Source organism: Tupaia chinensis, unplaced genomic scaffold, assembly GCF_000334495.1.
Source record: "Tupaia chinensis unplaced genomic scaffold, TupChi_1.0 Scaffold145456_1, whole genome shotgun sequence".
Classification (NCBI taxonomy): Eukaryota; Metazoa; Chordata; class Mammalia; order Scandentia; family Tupaiidae; genus Tupaia; species Tupaia belangeri.
In genome coordinates, this window is record NW_006205314.1 from 33,606 (window position 1) to 46,493 (window position 12,888).

The following is a 12,888-nucleotide window of genomic DNA, read 5'->3' on the forward strand; positions in this document are numbered from 1 at the left end:
CAGCATGGCCTCGGGAGGGAGCCTGTAGGGGTTCAAGACAATGGCCACCTCTCCAGGTCTCGACAGCCTCTTCTGGGAAATGGGGACAAGGGGGCCCGTCACAGGGTTCTGACGGGGAACACCATTGCTTTGTGATGATGCCTGGTCTGCGGTGGCTGCTTTCCTGACTTCTCAGTCCTGCTGGGGTCCGTGTACCCTACCACCCACGTGAGACAACCTGAGGGCAAATACCGACTGGCTACGGCGATTCGGACAGATGCAGAGGGCCTTTTGCTCAGTCACCTCCCTCCCTCACAACCTGTCACATTTAAACCCAGTAGCGTGAGCTGTGCAGTACATGCCCTTATGCCTGCAGGGACAGGCTTGAACACTGTGAAAGGGGGCAGAGGGAGGATGAAAGTCTGCTGCACCACTCAGTCCGAAGCAACCAGCTGCTTCAAAAGTCTGCTGGACATGTAAAACGTACATTTGTGGGTAAAGGGACAGTCAGCGCCGAACGGTCGCTCTGCCAGCCCCTGGCCTCAGTGCCTGCAATTTACCCAGCAGGGATCGTCGAGTTTTCACCTTGGCCCCTCGGAAGCATCAAGGGACTGAGGACACACTGGGCCCTACCCTTCGCCCACGCCGCATGTACCAGGCCACCTAAGCACATTAGAAAACCAATCCGTCTGCAGGAAGCCAAGCTGGTTTTCTCACTGCCCCTGACCCAGCCTGAAACATGACCAGAGTCAGTGCTGTCTAAGCTGTGGGAAGCCACACACACAAGGGACTGTCACGGCACCACTGCGATGCAGTACAGGACGCCAGCCCAACTGAGGAGGGCAAAGGTGTGCAAAAACCACATGGGGAGGGAGGACACGAAGGATCAGGAGGCGGGCAGAAACTTGGAGCAACTGGGACAGCCAAGCTTGTCCCAGAGTCGCCGGCCTCTCGTCAGTCTGGGGAGCTAAGAGAAAACACAGGGAGCCATGAGCAGCAGCCAGTCAGAGGCCCTCGGGGCGGTGCTCCACTGGTTACCCCCCAGCCCAGAGTGTCTTCTGGAGAGAAGGCAGCCAGGCACAGAGCTGCTGTGTGAGGGGTTGCTCCCCACGCCAGCCGCCTCCCAGGGAGACCGTGCTCTGTGTCTGGACACTGGGGTCAGTTCCACTGGCTCCTGGCACGCACGCCTGTCATCAGGTGCTGCTGATGGTGTGGCCCGGAGGCCTGTTCACTGGATGCTTTGGCTACTGAGTCCTGATCTGAAGCTACGTGAGCAATGGCTGAGGCAGTCCAAGCTCCAAGCAGAGAGCCTTGGATCTGAGTTTGGAGACCCGGCAAAGTCCTAACTGTGCCAGAGTGGCTAGTCCCTGGGCCCCTGCATTTTCTAGGACTTTATTTCCTTGTCACGAATGGAGCTAACAACATGGGCCTGGCCAGCATCCCAGGGCATCCAGAGGACTCAGTCGAGGTGCTGGGTGGAAGGTGCTTCTCGAGAAGGAATGACTACGACTTCTGCAACTTGCAAGTGTCTCTGGGTGCGCGGGGGAGTTTGAGGAGGGAACTTTATCCACGCCAGCCAAGACTGCCAAGCATCATAGGGCACAGGGACACAGGAGCTCGGGGAGCCCTGGGAGAGACGAGGGCACCCACCTAGAAGAGCTTCTCATAGCACTTCCTACAGTGGACGGTGTCCCGGTGAAGGAAGACCTGGTCCAGGAGGTCACCCATCGGCTTACTGCAAATCCCACACTGAAAGAGAAAGCAGCCGTGGTTGGCACGCGAGGCAGAGTGCTGTGAACGAGCCGGGCTGTGGGGGGCACCTGCACAAGCCGGGCAGGCAGGAGCTGTGAGCTGCTGGACGTCAGGGCAGACAACGAAAATGGCAAGGCCTGAGCTCAGAAACACGACAGAGCAAAAACACACACTCTGGGGTGCCAGCTGGCAGGATGGGTGCAGCGTGCTCAGGGGCCACGTCCAGAACACAGCCTGGGTTTGACGCCTGGCTGCACCCCTTATTACCAAGTTGCTGGAACTCTCCCAGCCTGCTATAAAGTGGGCACATCAACAGGTCATTCTTCTCGAGGTTTCTGGGAGTGTTGAGTACTGCAGCCTGTGGACAGCACTCGGCCTGGGGCTGGGTCCCCATGATGGTATGCTCAGTAAACACAGTGCTCCCGGCTGACCAGCAGGGCCGAGGGCCGAGTGCCGCGGACCGCTGAGGGTGATACAGAAGTCCCATGAAAGGGAAGGCCATTTCAGCAGTGCAGCCCCTCCCACTCACAACTCCTAAGCCTGCCTCCCCGGGAGTGCCCACTGGAAAACAGCCAGTTGTCTCCAGACCCTGGGGTCAGGCAACATGGCCTGCAGACAGTCCTGACTAAGGGGACTCATCCGTCCAAAAACCCGCGTGCTATGGGATACCAGCCCTCTTCAGGGCTCAGGCCAAGCCTTCTGGCTTTGAGCTTTCATAGGGGAGAGGGAAGGGCAGAGAGGGACTGCAGAATCCTCCAGGCTCTCTGTTCACTGGCGCCAGGCACCTTTCTAATGGCCACCTGGCCAGCCAGTTCTAGCCCGCGATTCCTTTCTCTCACCAGTTTTGTTTCTCACTGCAAAGGAATGTTTTCAGATTCACGTGTTATGCTTCTGTCGTCTGAGTTATTGTGAACCAGGATACAACTTCCGCTGAACCAATGGATGGTGCTGATGCATTTAGGGGGTCACCCTGGGCACACTCTTCGGCCCTAGGCTTCTGCCACCGCCTCGCATCATGGCTTGCTAGCCCTCCTGTGCACACACGTGCCAACCTTCCCTGGTACTCCACCTCACTGGCGCTGCACAGGACTCTGCTGGCACAATCTCCTCCAGCCCTCATAGCAGTCACCCCAGAGCCCACCGGCTCTGACCCAGCCCCGCCTCTGCCCCCTTCCGCCCTTCCCCACCCCCGCAACTCTCAGTCCTGCAGATACCACATTGCACTGCTTTGCACTGACCAAGAACACGCGTACGCTGGCTTCCCGGCCCTGCCACGTGCGGCCTACGCAAGGACGGCAGGCCCCGTGTCCGGATCATTGCCATCAGCACCAATGCCTGCTGCAGCATGACTTTCCACTGCCCGACTGCTCCAGACCTGCTCCAGGCCCGTGTCCCATTACCTCCTGAGCCCCTCCAGTCAGCCTCGGTTCCATCACACCACCCAAAGTGCTCTTAAGTCATCGATGCCCACCATGCTGCACCGTTCAGTGGCCAGGGCAGAAAAAGGCATGGCGGTAATGCGACTGGGCCCCCAAAGGAAGGCTCGCGTCCTGTCCCCTTCCCTCCACCTGGCGACTCTCTGCCAACTGTTGGCCAAGTGCTGGCTTCCTCTACCTCGCTTCGTTGGTGCCACCTTCCAAGTGGCTTCTCCTTCTCCATTCTTGCACCCACCCCAAACCTCTAGTAGATTCCAACCACGTTTAAAATAAAACCCAACATCTGTGTCCTCTCAGGCCTGCTCAATTAAGCCCCAGCCATCTCAGTGACCCCTTCCCTCCTACCACTCGTCCCTCACCATGCCATCCCAGCCACGTACGCTAGAACACGGTGCTTCTGCCCCAGGGCATTTGTGCCTGCTGGTCCTCTGTCAGGTATGATCTCCCCGCAAAAGACCGACTCTATCCCCTCCAGCACTAAGCATGTGGAACGGCCTACCCTAAAGCAATACTCATGGCAGCAGATGCCAAGATGTTCCAGGGTAATCTTTGGGCAGTCCCGGATCTCACGGCTGCAGTAGGTACAGACGCCTCCAGGTGTCCTGCAAGACAAGAAATAAGAACCCGGTAGTCAGCCTGCAGACAGACTCCTCACGTCTGATTTCATGCCACCAGGCTGGGTTTGCGGTCAGGACCTCAGCCGGCCATCTTTTTCCATGACATGCAATTGGTTTCTAAGGAGACGTGTCACTGTCTGCCTCCCTGGCCTCGTCTCATCCCTCTCTTCATGCCTGGGACCTGAGTCCTGCCCTCGGGCCGTGCACTCTCGGCCCTACCCAGTCAGTGGCTGGACTTGGCACCTGCTCGGATCTTCTGCTCAAGCTCTGTGTACTGACCTCTGAGTCGAGGGCCCCCAGTTGCAAGACCCCTGCTTTTGTTCCTGATAGGACCTGCAGACTGCCTGCTTGCTCTGGTCCTGCTGGCTGGGGCGGGGGCTGCTCTGTTCAGAGATCTGGGTCTACGTCTGCCTCTACCAGGAGCCGGCCCAGAGTCGCCTCAGGCAACATGGGTGCACAGCCGCACCTTTCTCGGGCTTCCCTGGCACAGCTGCAGCTCAGCTACTCTCTGTGCACACGTGTGCATGTGCACGTGACTGGGCTTGCCTTCTGAGTCCCCTTCCGTCCTCCAAGCCCAGCGGCTGCTCAGCAACACAGGCCTGCATGTGGGAGGGCCCCCAGGCGGGCTGGCCTCTGGGACTACTGCATGGGGATGCCCTGTGGCGTGGTCTGCTGTTCCCGAAGAGCAGGCTAACTCTCAGTCCATGCGTGTTCGCTTCGAAGACTTCCCTGGAACTTGCTGCCATGGAGTTCGAGCCTTCAGAGCTGCTGAGAGAGGTGCCCTCTGCCCCTTCATTCAGGCCAACAGCTGTGCCACCACGTGCTCCTAGCCCTGCGCCTATGCTGGCATGGTGGTGGCAGTGGCGTGTCTCTTCATTTCCCACCAGCCACGCTATCGCGTGTTGTTCTTCCTGTTAATTCTGGCCACGTTTGCAAGCTAATTAGGCCGTCAGCTGGGTTCTAACGTGAAGGGCTCTCCTGCTGATGTGACTCCCTGGGCTTGCAGACACCACCCTCCCTTCTCAGCTGATGGCTTTTCCAAGACACTGCAATCAGGGAAGGAGCACCCTCGCAGTGCCCTGAAGGGGTGACAGACATACGCACAGCCCAGGGCTGCAAAGCAGAGGCAAGAGCTAACTGCCTCCCTTCCGGAAGCCATGGACAGGGCTGCTTCTCCCCAGACACTGTGCTCCCTGCTGGGCAGCAGGGCCATACCTCTGGGAGCACAGGGCGCTGCCACGTGGCGACCTCTTCTCCATGGTGGATGAGGCCTCGGTGCTGGTGGCACTGCGGGAGCATGAGGGGAGGGGCAGATGATGGCACCAGGTCACTGCTGTGGCCAGACAGGGGCACTTTCTGACTAGGCCTGTGCGCAGCTGGGAATGGCCCACGGCTGCCAGCTGTGACCCTGAATGGTGCTCGGTGCCATGCAGGCTGGTGCCATGCAGGCACAATTGTCTTGGGGAAGAGCCTTTCCTGGGGGTCAGGACAACCTGCAGGGTGAGGGATGTGACCAGGGTGGGATAGCAACATGCATGTGTGGGTGACAACATGACAGCCAGTGGGGGTCACCTCAGCAGAAATCAGATGCTGGAGACAGAAGGAAAAAGCAAACATCCCGGCATCTCACCTGTGCTAGGGTACAGGGCGGGAGCTGGGGCGCGTTTCTGCTCTCCCTTTGGGACCTTTGTTTTCAGTAGCACTGTCTTTTTTTGGGGAGAGGTTTTTGCTATAGGGCGCGTGCGCTCGCCAGACAGACAGAGAGAGACAGAAAGACAGAGAGCGAGAAATCACCCCCCAGAGGGATAGCCACACCACAATCCCTTCTCCTCCACTCTCCTGTCGGGATCTTGGGCACGCAGGCACACGCGCCCGGCGTGAGTTTTAAGCCACCGGGTCTGGGATGCAAACCGCGGTCGACTACGTGGGAGTCCAGCGACATAGCCATTACGCTAACTGCTGGTTCCCAGCACTGCCTTTTTTACAAGAAACCAATGGCTACAGCAATATCGCCAGGGAAAGGTGACCCTCCAGCTAAAGTTGCCATCCCCCTTGTGGCCCCATCAGGAAAGCTGCTACTCCATGGGCATGCAACCTGCCTAAGGTCATGCTGAAAATAAGGGGTGGCCGGAATGTTGGCCCGGGTTGTAGTTTCTCCTACCACTGAGCTTATCCCTTAGCTTCCAGCAAGGCCAGGCTGAGGTGGGCTATGCAACCACCACTATTTTTTATAAGATACACATTTTTACCTAGTGTTAAATTCAATTTAAAAATAATTTAGTTGTCAAGAACCTGCAGATTAAATTTAACAGGGTGGATGGGCTGGGCACAGCTCAGCCCAGGGAGCCCTGCAGAGGTGAATGGCACCTGGCAGGAATGGCTCCCATGGTGGCACCGAGGTTTCCCGCATGTTAGTTTTCATGTCAAGACCTCCCTGAATGAAGCCACAGAGACGGAAAGTAGGGCAGTGGCTGCCAAGGCCTGGGGAGCTGCTAGCGGGTGTGGCGCTCATTTTCAGTGTGCCTCAGATGAGAATGTTCCAGAATCGGGCAGTGGCCATGGCTGCACAACTCTCTCAATGTATCAGGACTTCAAAGGGTGAATTATGACTCAATCAAGCTGTAGAGGAAAACCACCTTAAGGGGTTACATGACGACACTGAGACTCAGAGAAGTTAAGCATCTTGCCCCAAATGACTCAGCCAGTGGAGGCTGACCCAGGGCCTGAACTTAACTCCCATACCCATATTCACCACTCCACAGCACCAGAAAGAGCTGGTCTAAAAGCCCCAGATGTGTAATCCTGAAATATGAGGGGACTTTGAAAAGCTCGTGGAAAAATGAAATTCAAGTGCAAGTTTATTTTGGTACCTCCCAAAATTGTAATCCACACATATTTTTCACAATATTCATTTTCCATGAACTTTGTGAAGATCCCCTCATAAGACTGGGCTCCTCTCTGACCCTAAAATCCTCCCCCCTAGTGAGATGGCATGTCATGAAAAAAATCTGAGGGATCCGGTCTCAGTGTGTGAGGCAACACAGAGGTGCCCTTCCCGGTGGAATCAGGACGGAAGCAGTAGATGACCAGCAGGAAGTGACACGTTTCAGGAGCCAGGGGCACACGCGTGTCCATGTGAGGCAGCCTGGTATGATGTTTTGGACTGGGCTGGAGTGAGCTAGATGGTCCTGAAGGGCCCAGTTCTGTAAACAGGGAGTTCACAAAAGGAAGCAACAGACAGACAGGGAGGGATGATGCTGGACTCGGGTGCCGGGCAAATGAACCGCGAGGGGCATCTCCGAGGTGCCCCGTTAGCTGGAACTACTGGCCACACACTGATTGTGTTCAGAGGAAATGATGCCCAGAAGCTGCTCTGGACCGTGCCCTGGTCGAGCTACTGCGGACTGAGGAATGAGGGCAGCATGAGCCCGGCAGGCTGTGACAGGAAGGGGCTGGGGTTTGTGCGTACCTGGCGCAGCGTGCAGACGACACTTCGCTGGCGTTCACGTACTCTTTCACGAACAGAACCCCTTTGCTGTAGAAGGAGCACAGCAGAGGGGGAAGTTGCTGTGGAGTGCGCCCCGACCCACGTGTTGAGTTGGGTTGTGAAGGCAGGAAGGGAAACCTTACTACCGTCATGATGTCAGAAGTGGTGACAGGGGGGCCTTAGGGCTGACTCTTGGGTTTCTAAGGAGAAGGAAGGGGCCTGAGGCACACGGGTGGGTGGACAGACGTTCGTGCACCTGCTCTCTCATCATGGGCTGTCCAGTGCAGCCCCAGGACCTGTCAACAGGAAGCCCTCCAGATGTGGCTCCAAGCTGTGAGGTGGACAAACCCATTCTCTAAAGCACCCAGGCTCATACATTTTCTGATTAGCGACCAATGGGGTTAAAACAGAGGCAGACCAGAAGATTCTACAGGACTGGGCCTGGCTCCCGGGAGGGGTCCAGGGCTGGTCTGAAGGATGGGAAGAAGCTCATGGGAAGGCCTAGGACAGAGGTGCAGGGAAGCTTGTGACACCAGGCCCCAAGGGTGGCAGCAGGCCGAACTGCTGGGCTGTTGCTGCTGTTATGGACGTGAACCAAAACCTCCGCCCATGGCTCAGTTTGCTGTGTCTGGACTGAGCCCTGGAGGGAGGCATCTACACACAGGGACAGGGTGCCGTCCTCCTTCAGGCAGACCTGACGCCCTCCCTCCCCTGGGTCCCAGACTGCTGCGCCCCCTCTAAGCACCACCAGTGTCCCTCAGCGCAACCCTAAACTGTCGGGCCTTGCCACTCCACACCTTCCACGGAGGCACTCGGTTTCTGTGAAGTGGCACTGCTGGGGTTCCCAATAGGCCTGCATGCCTCTGCTCCACACTCACACCTCGCCCAGCAGCTGCTCTGTAAGGCCAACCCTTCTCGCACTCTAAGAGGGGCCAGGGCACCAGCTGGGGTGGCCTGGCCTTCATGGGCTACCTGTGGCCCCCCCCAAGAGTGTCCCTTGGGACAGCAGTGATGTCCTATGATAGCAGAGCTCAGTCCCAAAAAGTGCCACGTTGGCCTCTTACTGCGACAGGAAAGAAGGGGTGTGGTAGACGGGAGCAACGGAGACTGCACCATGAGGCCCCTTAGCAGGGAAGCAATGTGGGACAGCAGTCCAGCCCTCGACCTCCGAGAGCCCTCTGTGCCCACAGAACATCCCCCAGGTTGCCAGGTCGCTACTTACGTGGTCAAGCTGGGGTCCACTTCACTTGGGGGGGCTGGGACATACAGGTGAGGCTGCTCAGAAGTGGCAGTGACGGTAACAGCGACCATGCCGCTTGAGGGACTTCTCATCCTGAAAGAAGTGGAGGGAAGGGTGAGCGTGTGACACCAGGACCTAACATCTTCCAGGGTCTAACGGGCTCGTGGTGCCCAATCCCGAGACTCCCCTTTGGGACTTTAAACAATGCTGCTGTTCTGAATCAACGTGGAATTCTGAGCTTTGGCTCCCGAAGGCTCCTAGGATGTCAGTGAACGGAACTTCTCCCTCTGCACATGAGGGGGCCCAGCCAGACCTCCTGACTGTCTCCAGGGCCCTGGCCCCTGTGGCCCATTTGGGAAGGGGCGGGAGGGAGCAGAGGGGAAGGCTTGGCCTCACAGACTGTGGTTCCGGTGAGAGACCCTGTCTAGGACAGAGGTGGGTGTGGGGGCACATGCCTGCGTCCCAGCTGAGAGGCTGAAACAGGAGGACCGTGATGCAGCAAGTCCCTGTCTTGGAAAACAAAGAGGTGCGAGGTGATGGTGAGGTGGTAACACACTGGGCCCACATGGGAAAGGTCTCAGGTTCACATCCTGGGGCTTCTCTGTGCACACTGGGCACATGTGCTTGGATGCTTGCGATCTGGCCAGCTGAGGCTGTTAGGGGTCTCGTCTTTCTCTCTCTCATGGCAATGAGTGAATGGATTGCATTTTTAAGGAAATTCAGCATTAAAAATGACCTATCTCTGTCTCTCTTTTCCTGTCTCTCTTTATCTCTCATAAATAAATGAAGGGGAGAGCGAGCGACAGAGTGACAGAAGGCAGTGGGACACTGGAGTTGACAGCTGTGCTATCTGGGAGACCAAGCCCACCCTGGGAACACGACAGGCCAGGAAAGCTCTGTGCGGAGCTCTGGCAGCACAGATCTGGGACACCCTGGCCACTCCTGGTTGCGGGGCCACCGCAGTGAAGCCAGTGTGTTGAGGGTGATGGCAGTGCCAAACGCTTGACCAGCAGAGCCAAGATGAGGCAGGCAAGACCAGGAACTGGGGACGGGGATACGGATCCCAGAACCGGGGTACAGAGCAGTGGGGTCAGAGCAAGGCTGCCTTCAGTTAGGGCCAGGGCGGGTAGAGTCACGGAGTCCTGACAGTAAGGCAAGTCCGGCCTCGGCCTGAAAGCCCGCACTGTGTAGGACCCAATGACTCCAGCCTGCCTGGGTGTTTTGGAAAGAGACTGACAGAGCACCTTGGGGTGGTGTACGGCCTGGCACTGCACTGCTTGTGCACACGCTTTCTAAGCTCGGAGTCCCTTTCAAACGCAAGACAAACAGCGCCTGTGAGTCGTTGACACTCCCACTCAGTAGCAGCTCAGCTACTGTGAGCGTCTGGGCTTGGGGTGGATGGCACTGCTCTGGGCGCCAGGGTGCCGTCTGTTCCTGCTGCCCCCTCCCGTCGTTCCCTGCGCCCCCCGCCTGGTCCTGGGCCTCTAGGAAGACTCACAGCTATGACTGCCAGCCTCAGGCAGCCACCACATGACCCTGTGGCCCACATCAGCAGGACCTTCCTCAAAGACTCTCCATCTACACGAGTGGCAAGAGTCTTCAGGCTCTGACCGGCTGCCAGCATCATGATTCTCTGTGTCCTTTCTCTGTGCCAGACTCGTGAAAGAGGCTGGATGCTGCAGTTCCAAGCTGGAACTGTGGAGCCCCAGGTCTGGATGCTCCCACGCTCACGGCTGTGCAGGGTGTGTGCGTGTGTCCTGGGCTGCAGCCTTACCTGCTTGCGCAGCTGTCCAGTCCCACGGGCTTCTCGGGTCTGCTGGGGCTGCTCTGCCACTCTGGGGTACAGGGATCTGCAGGTTGCTGAGGAGGTACAGCCGAGGCCTCCTGGCCACCTCTTGGGGCAGCAGGGCCCTCCTGCCAGGTCTCTCCACTGTGGGTGGCCACACTCTTCTCAGAAACAACCGGGGTGCTGAGGAAGGGTGAACACCCTTAGGGAGCAGGCACCACGGTACTAGCTTACTCGCCCACCAGACACTGGCCGTCACCTCCTTAGGGCATGCAGGGGCTCATAGCTCTGAGGGTGGGGCAGAGAGCCCCCACCGCCATGGGGCAGGCAGCCCCCCTTCAGAAGGACCCAGCACCACTGCCCCCATCTCAGTGGAAAAGGCAGTCTGCAAGGGTAACGCACGAGGCCTCGCTCTCCAGGGCTTTTGCCATCCCTGACTGCAGCAAGGGGGGGTGGCTGCCCTGGTTGTCCTGGCAGGGAGCTCTTCGGAGGGCTTTGCCTGGACCTGCATCACACTTGCACTGTGCTCTCGCAGGCAGCTACCATGGGAAAAGGATAGCCTGCTAGTGGATCCTATATGTGCACACCCAGTACTGCCCCACCCTGGGGTGCAACACCTGCAGCAAAGACCGAGTCAGGCCTTTGACAGCCTGAGCCCCACTGTTTGGAAAACTGAGTTCACCATCACCTGGACCCTGGCTCACATTGAACTCAGCGTTCCCCACACCATGTTTATGGATGGAAGTTAATCCCATACCAGGTGGCTCCACGCCTTCAGGCTAGGACAACAAAAAAATGTGGCCATTATTTTCAGGCAGCAGTCCCTGAAAGCAACGTGATTCTTCTTTGGGTGGGGGATTCCCCGGCAGGGACAACCAGCAGATGGCCACCTCCATCTCCACCAGGCGGAACTGCAGGCAAGTGGGTGTGATCTCAGCCACCAACCAGGGGAGCACCCATCGGCGCTATGCCTGTGCCCCGCCACCTGGAGTCAGCCGTAGCCTGTCCATTACCACGGGTTGTGCACATCCCAGTCAGGACACCCTGACACGGCCACTCTGCCCCTGCCCTGCCATACACGCTTGAGCCAAAGACAAACACGAAGGCCTAAGCACTTGACTCCTGACCCTGGTAGCCCAGCTATCTTTACCATGGACGGAACCCTCTCCATCCCATGTCCTCTGTGAAGACATGGCCATGGAGATTAAGTCCCATATGAAGATATGCATTGAGTGTTCCTGGATGGCGACTGTCTTCATCCAGTCTCTGAGTAGAGCCATGATTATTCACAAACAGCAATTCAGGGTCCACTGCGACACAGGGACAGACTGATGAACAAGGAAGACTTGTTTGTCCTAGGCTTTGGAACAGGGCCATTACTTGGTCCATGGAAAGGGAAGCTGGAACAGTCCCTGGAAGCCTCATTGAGCCTGTAACATGCTGGGGGGCCTGATTCCCAGCTCTACTGTGCAGGACCCTAATGAACTGTCAGGAATCCCAGTGGTTAGAGATGGGCACAGAAATGCGGGGCGCAGCCACCAACGAGGCCTCAGAATTGGGATTAGGTAGATTCTCTGGAGCCTTTCCTTCTGGATCTCAGCAGCCACTGCCAATTCCTGACACAACTTCACTTTGTACATAGAAAAGAAGGTCCCCTTCAGCTCCTGCATACAGCCCGCCATGAGTTGACAAATGGCCTGACGCTCACCTGGTGTTGAAGAACAGAGACCTGAAAAGCCCACACTTGCTACAACAGAGGGAAACAGTGCATGTCTTAGGTGTGGTCTAAACTGAGATTCTGGGTCCCCTCCAGTGAGATCAGGCCAGTACAGTTGGGGAGGGGGAACCAGAGGGCCGCCTTCCCAGAGTCCTTGACTACTTTGGGGCAAAGGGCTATTCCTGTGGGGCTGCTTCACTGAGCTCAAAAGGGTTATAAAAGCGGCAGCTGACATGTACACAGTGCTCTGTGCTAAGAAACGTCCTACATACTTTACACACACCCCCACTTAACCCTGCAACCATCCTACATGATGGGAGCCACTGTTACAACTATTCCACCCATGAGGAAACAGGCACTATTCCACCCATGAGGAAACAGGCACTGAGTTGAGTAAGATGCCCAGGGCCGCAAAGCCAGTAAGTCACAGGGGTTGGGTTGGACCCAAGCGAGGAAACCAGGCCTCCAGCCACTACACACTGCCTTTCCCTGCACGTGTGATGCTACAGGGCCAAATCAGATAAGGGCAGAGTCCCTAAAAGTAGGGAGAGTTGCAATTGCTCTTGTAACCTCAAAGGAGTGAGACTCCACTGCTCTGCAGGGTCTCACCACGCTCCTACGAACGGAGGCCCTCCCCGCTGGGCCCCACGGCCCAGCCCGGGTCAGCAGGAGCTCGGAAAGCCAGCTGCATTCCCGGCACGAGCACAGTCCCTGACCCGGACAGCTCCGAAGACCAGTGTCCCAGCGGCGATGCATGCTAGAACCTCTGCGAAACGAGCTCGGACCGCAGGAGTCCCCTTCAGCTCCTGGCCAGTGCCCGTGCGGCGAGCGACTGTCCATACGTGGTCACCGGGGCCAGTCAGACCAACGCCGC

At 57.5% G+C, this 12,888-nt stretch overlaps 1 protein-coding gene across 1 annotated transcript in view; it reads right to left on the reverse strand.

Moving 5' to 3' along the window:
• Positions 1–78: 78 nt before the first annotated feature.
• ZNF185 (zinc finger protein 185 with LIM domain) overlaps positions 79–12,888 on the reverse strand; it is a gene marked incomplete in the record, with an annotated part of 37,095 nt that continues 24,285 nt past the window's right edge. Inside the window, 7 exon segments of the mRNA XM_027768088.1 lie at positions 79–946; positions 1,630–1,728; positions 3,667–3,769; positions 5,000–5,071; positions 7,254–7,319; positions 8,494–8,604; positions 10,286–10,480. Of these exon segments, the coding sequence (XP_027623889.1) occupies positions 1,630–1,728; positions 3,667–3,769; positions 5,000–5,071; positions 7,254–7,319; positions 8,494–8,604; positions 10,286–10,480 (646 nt within the window).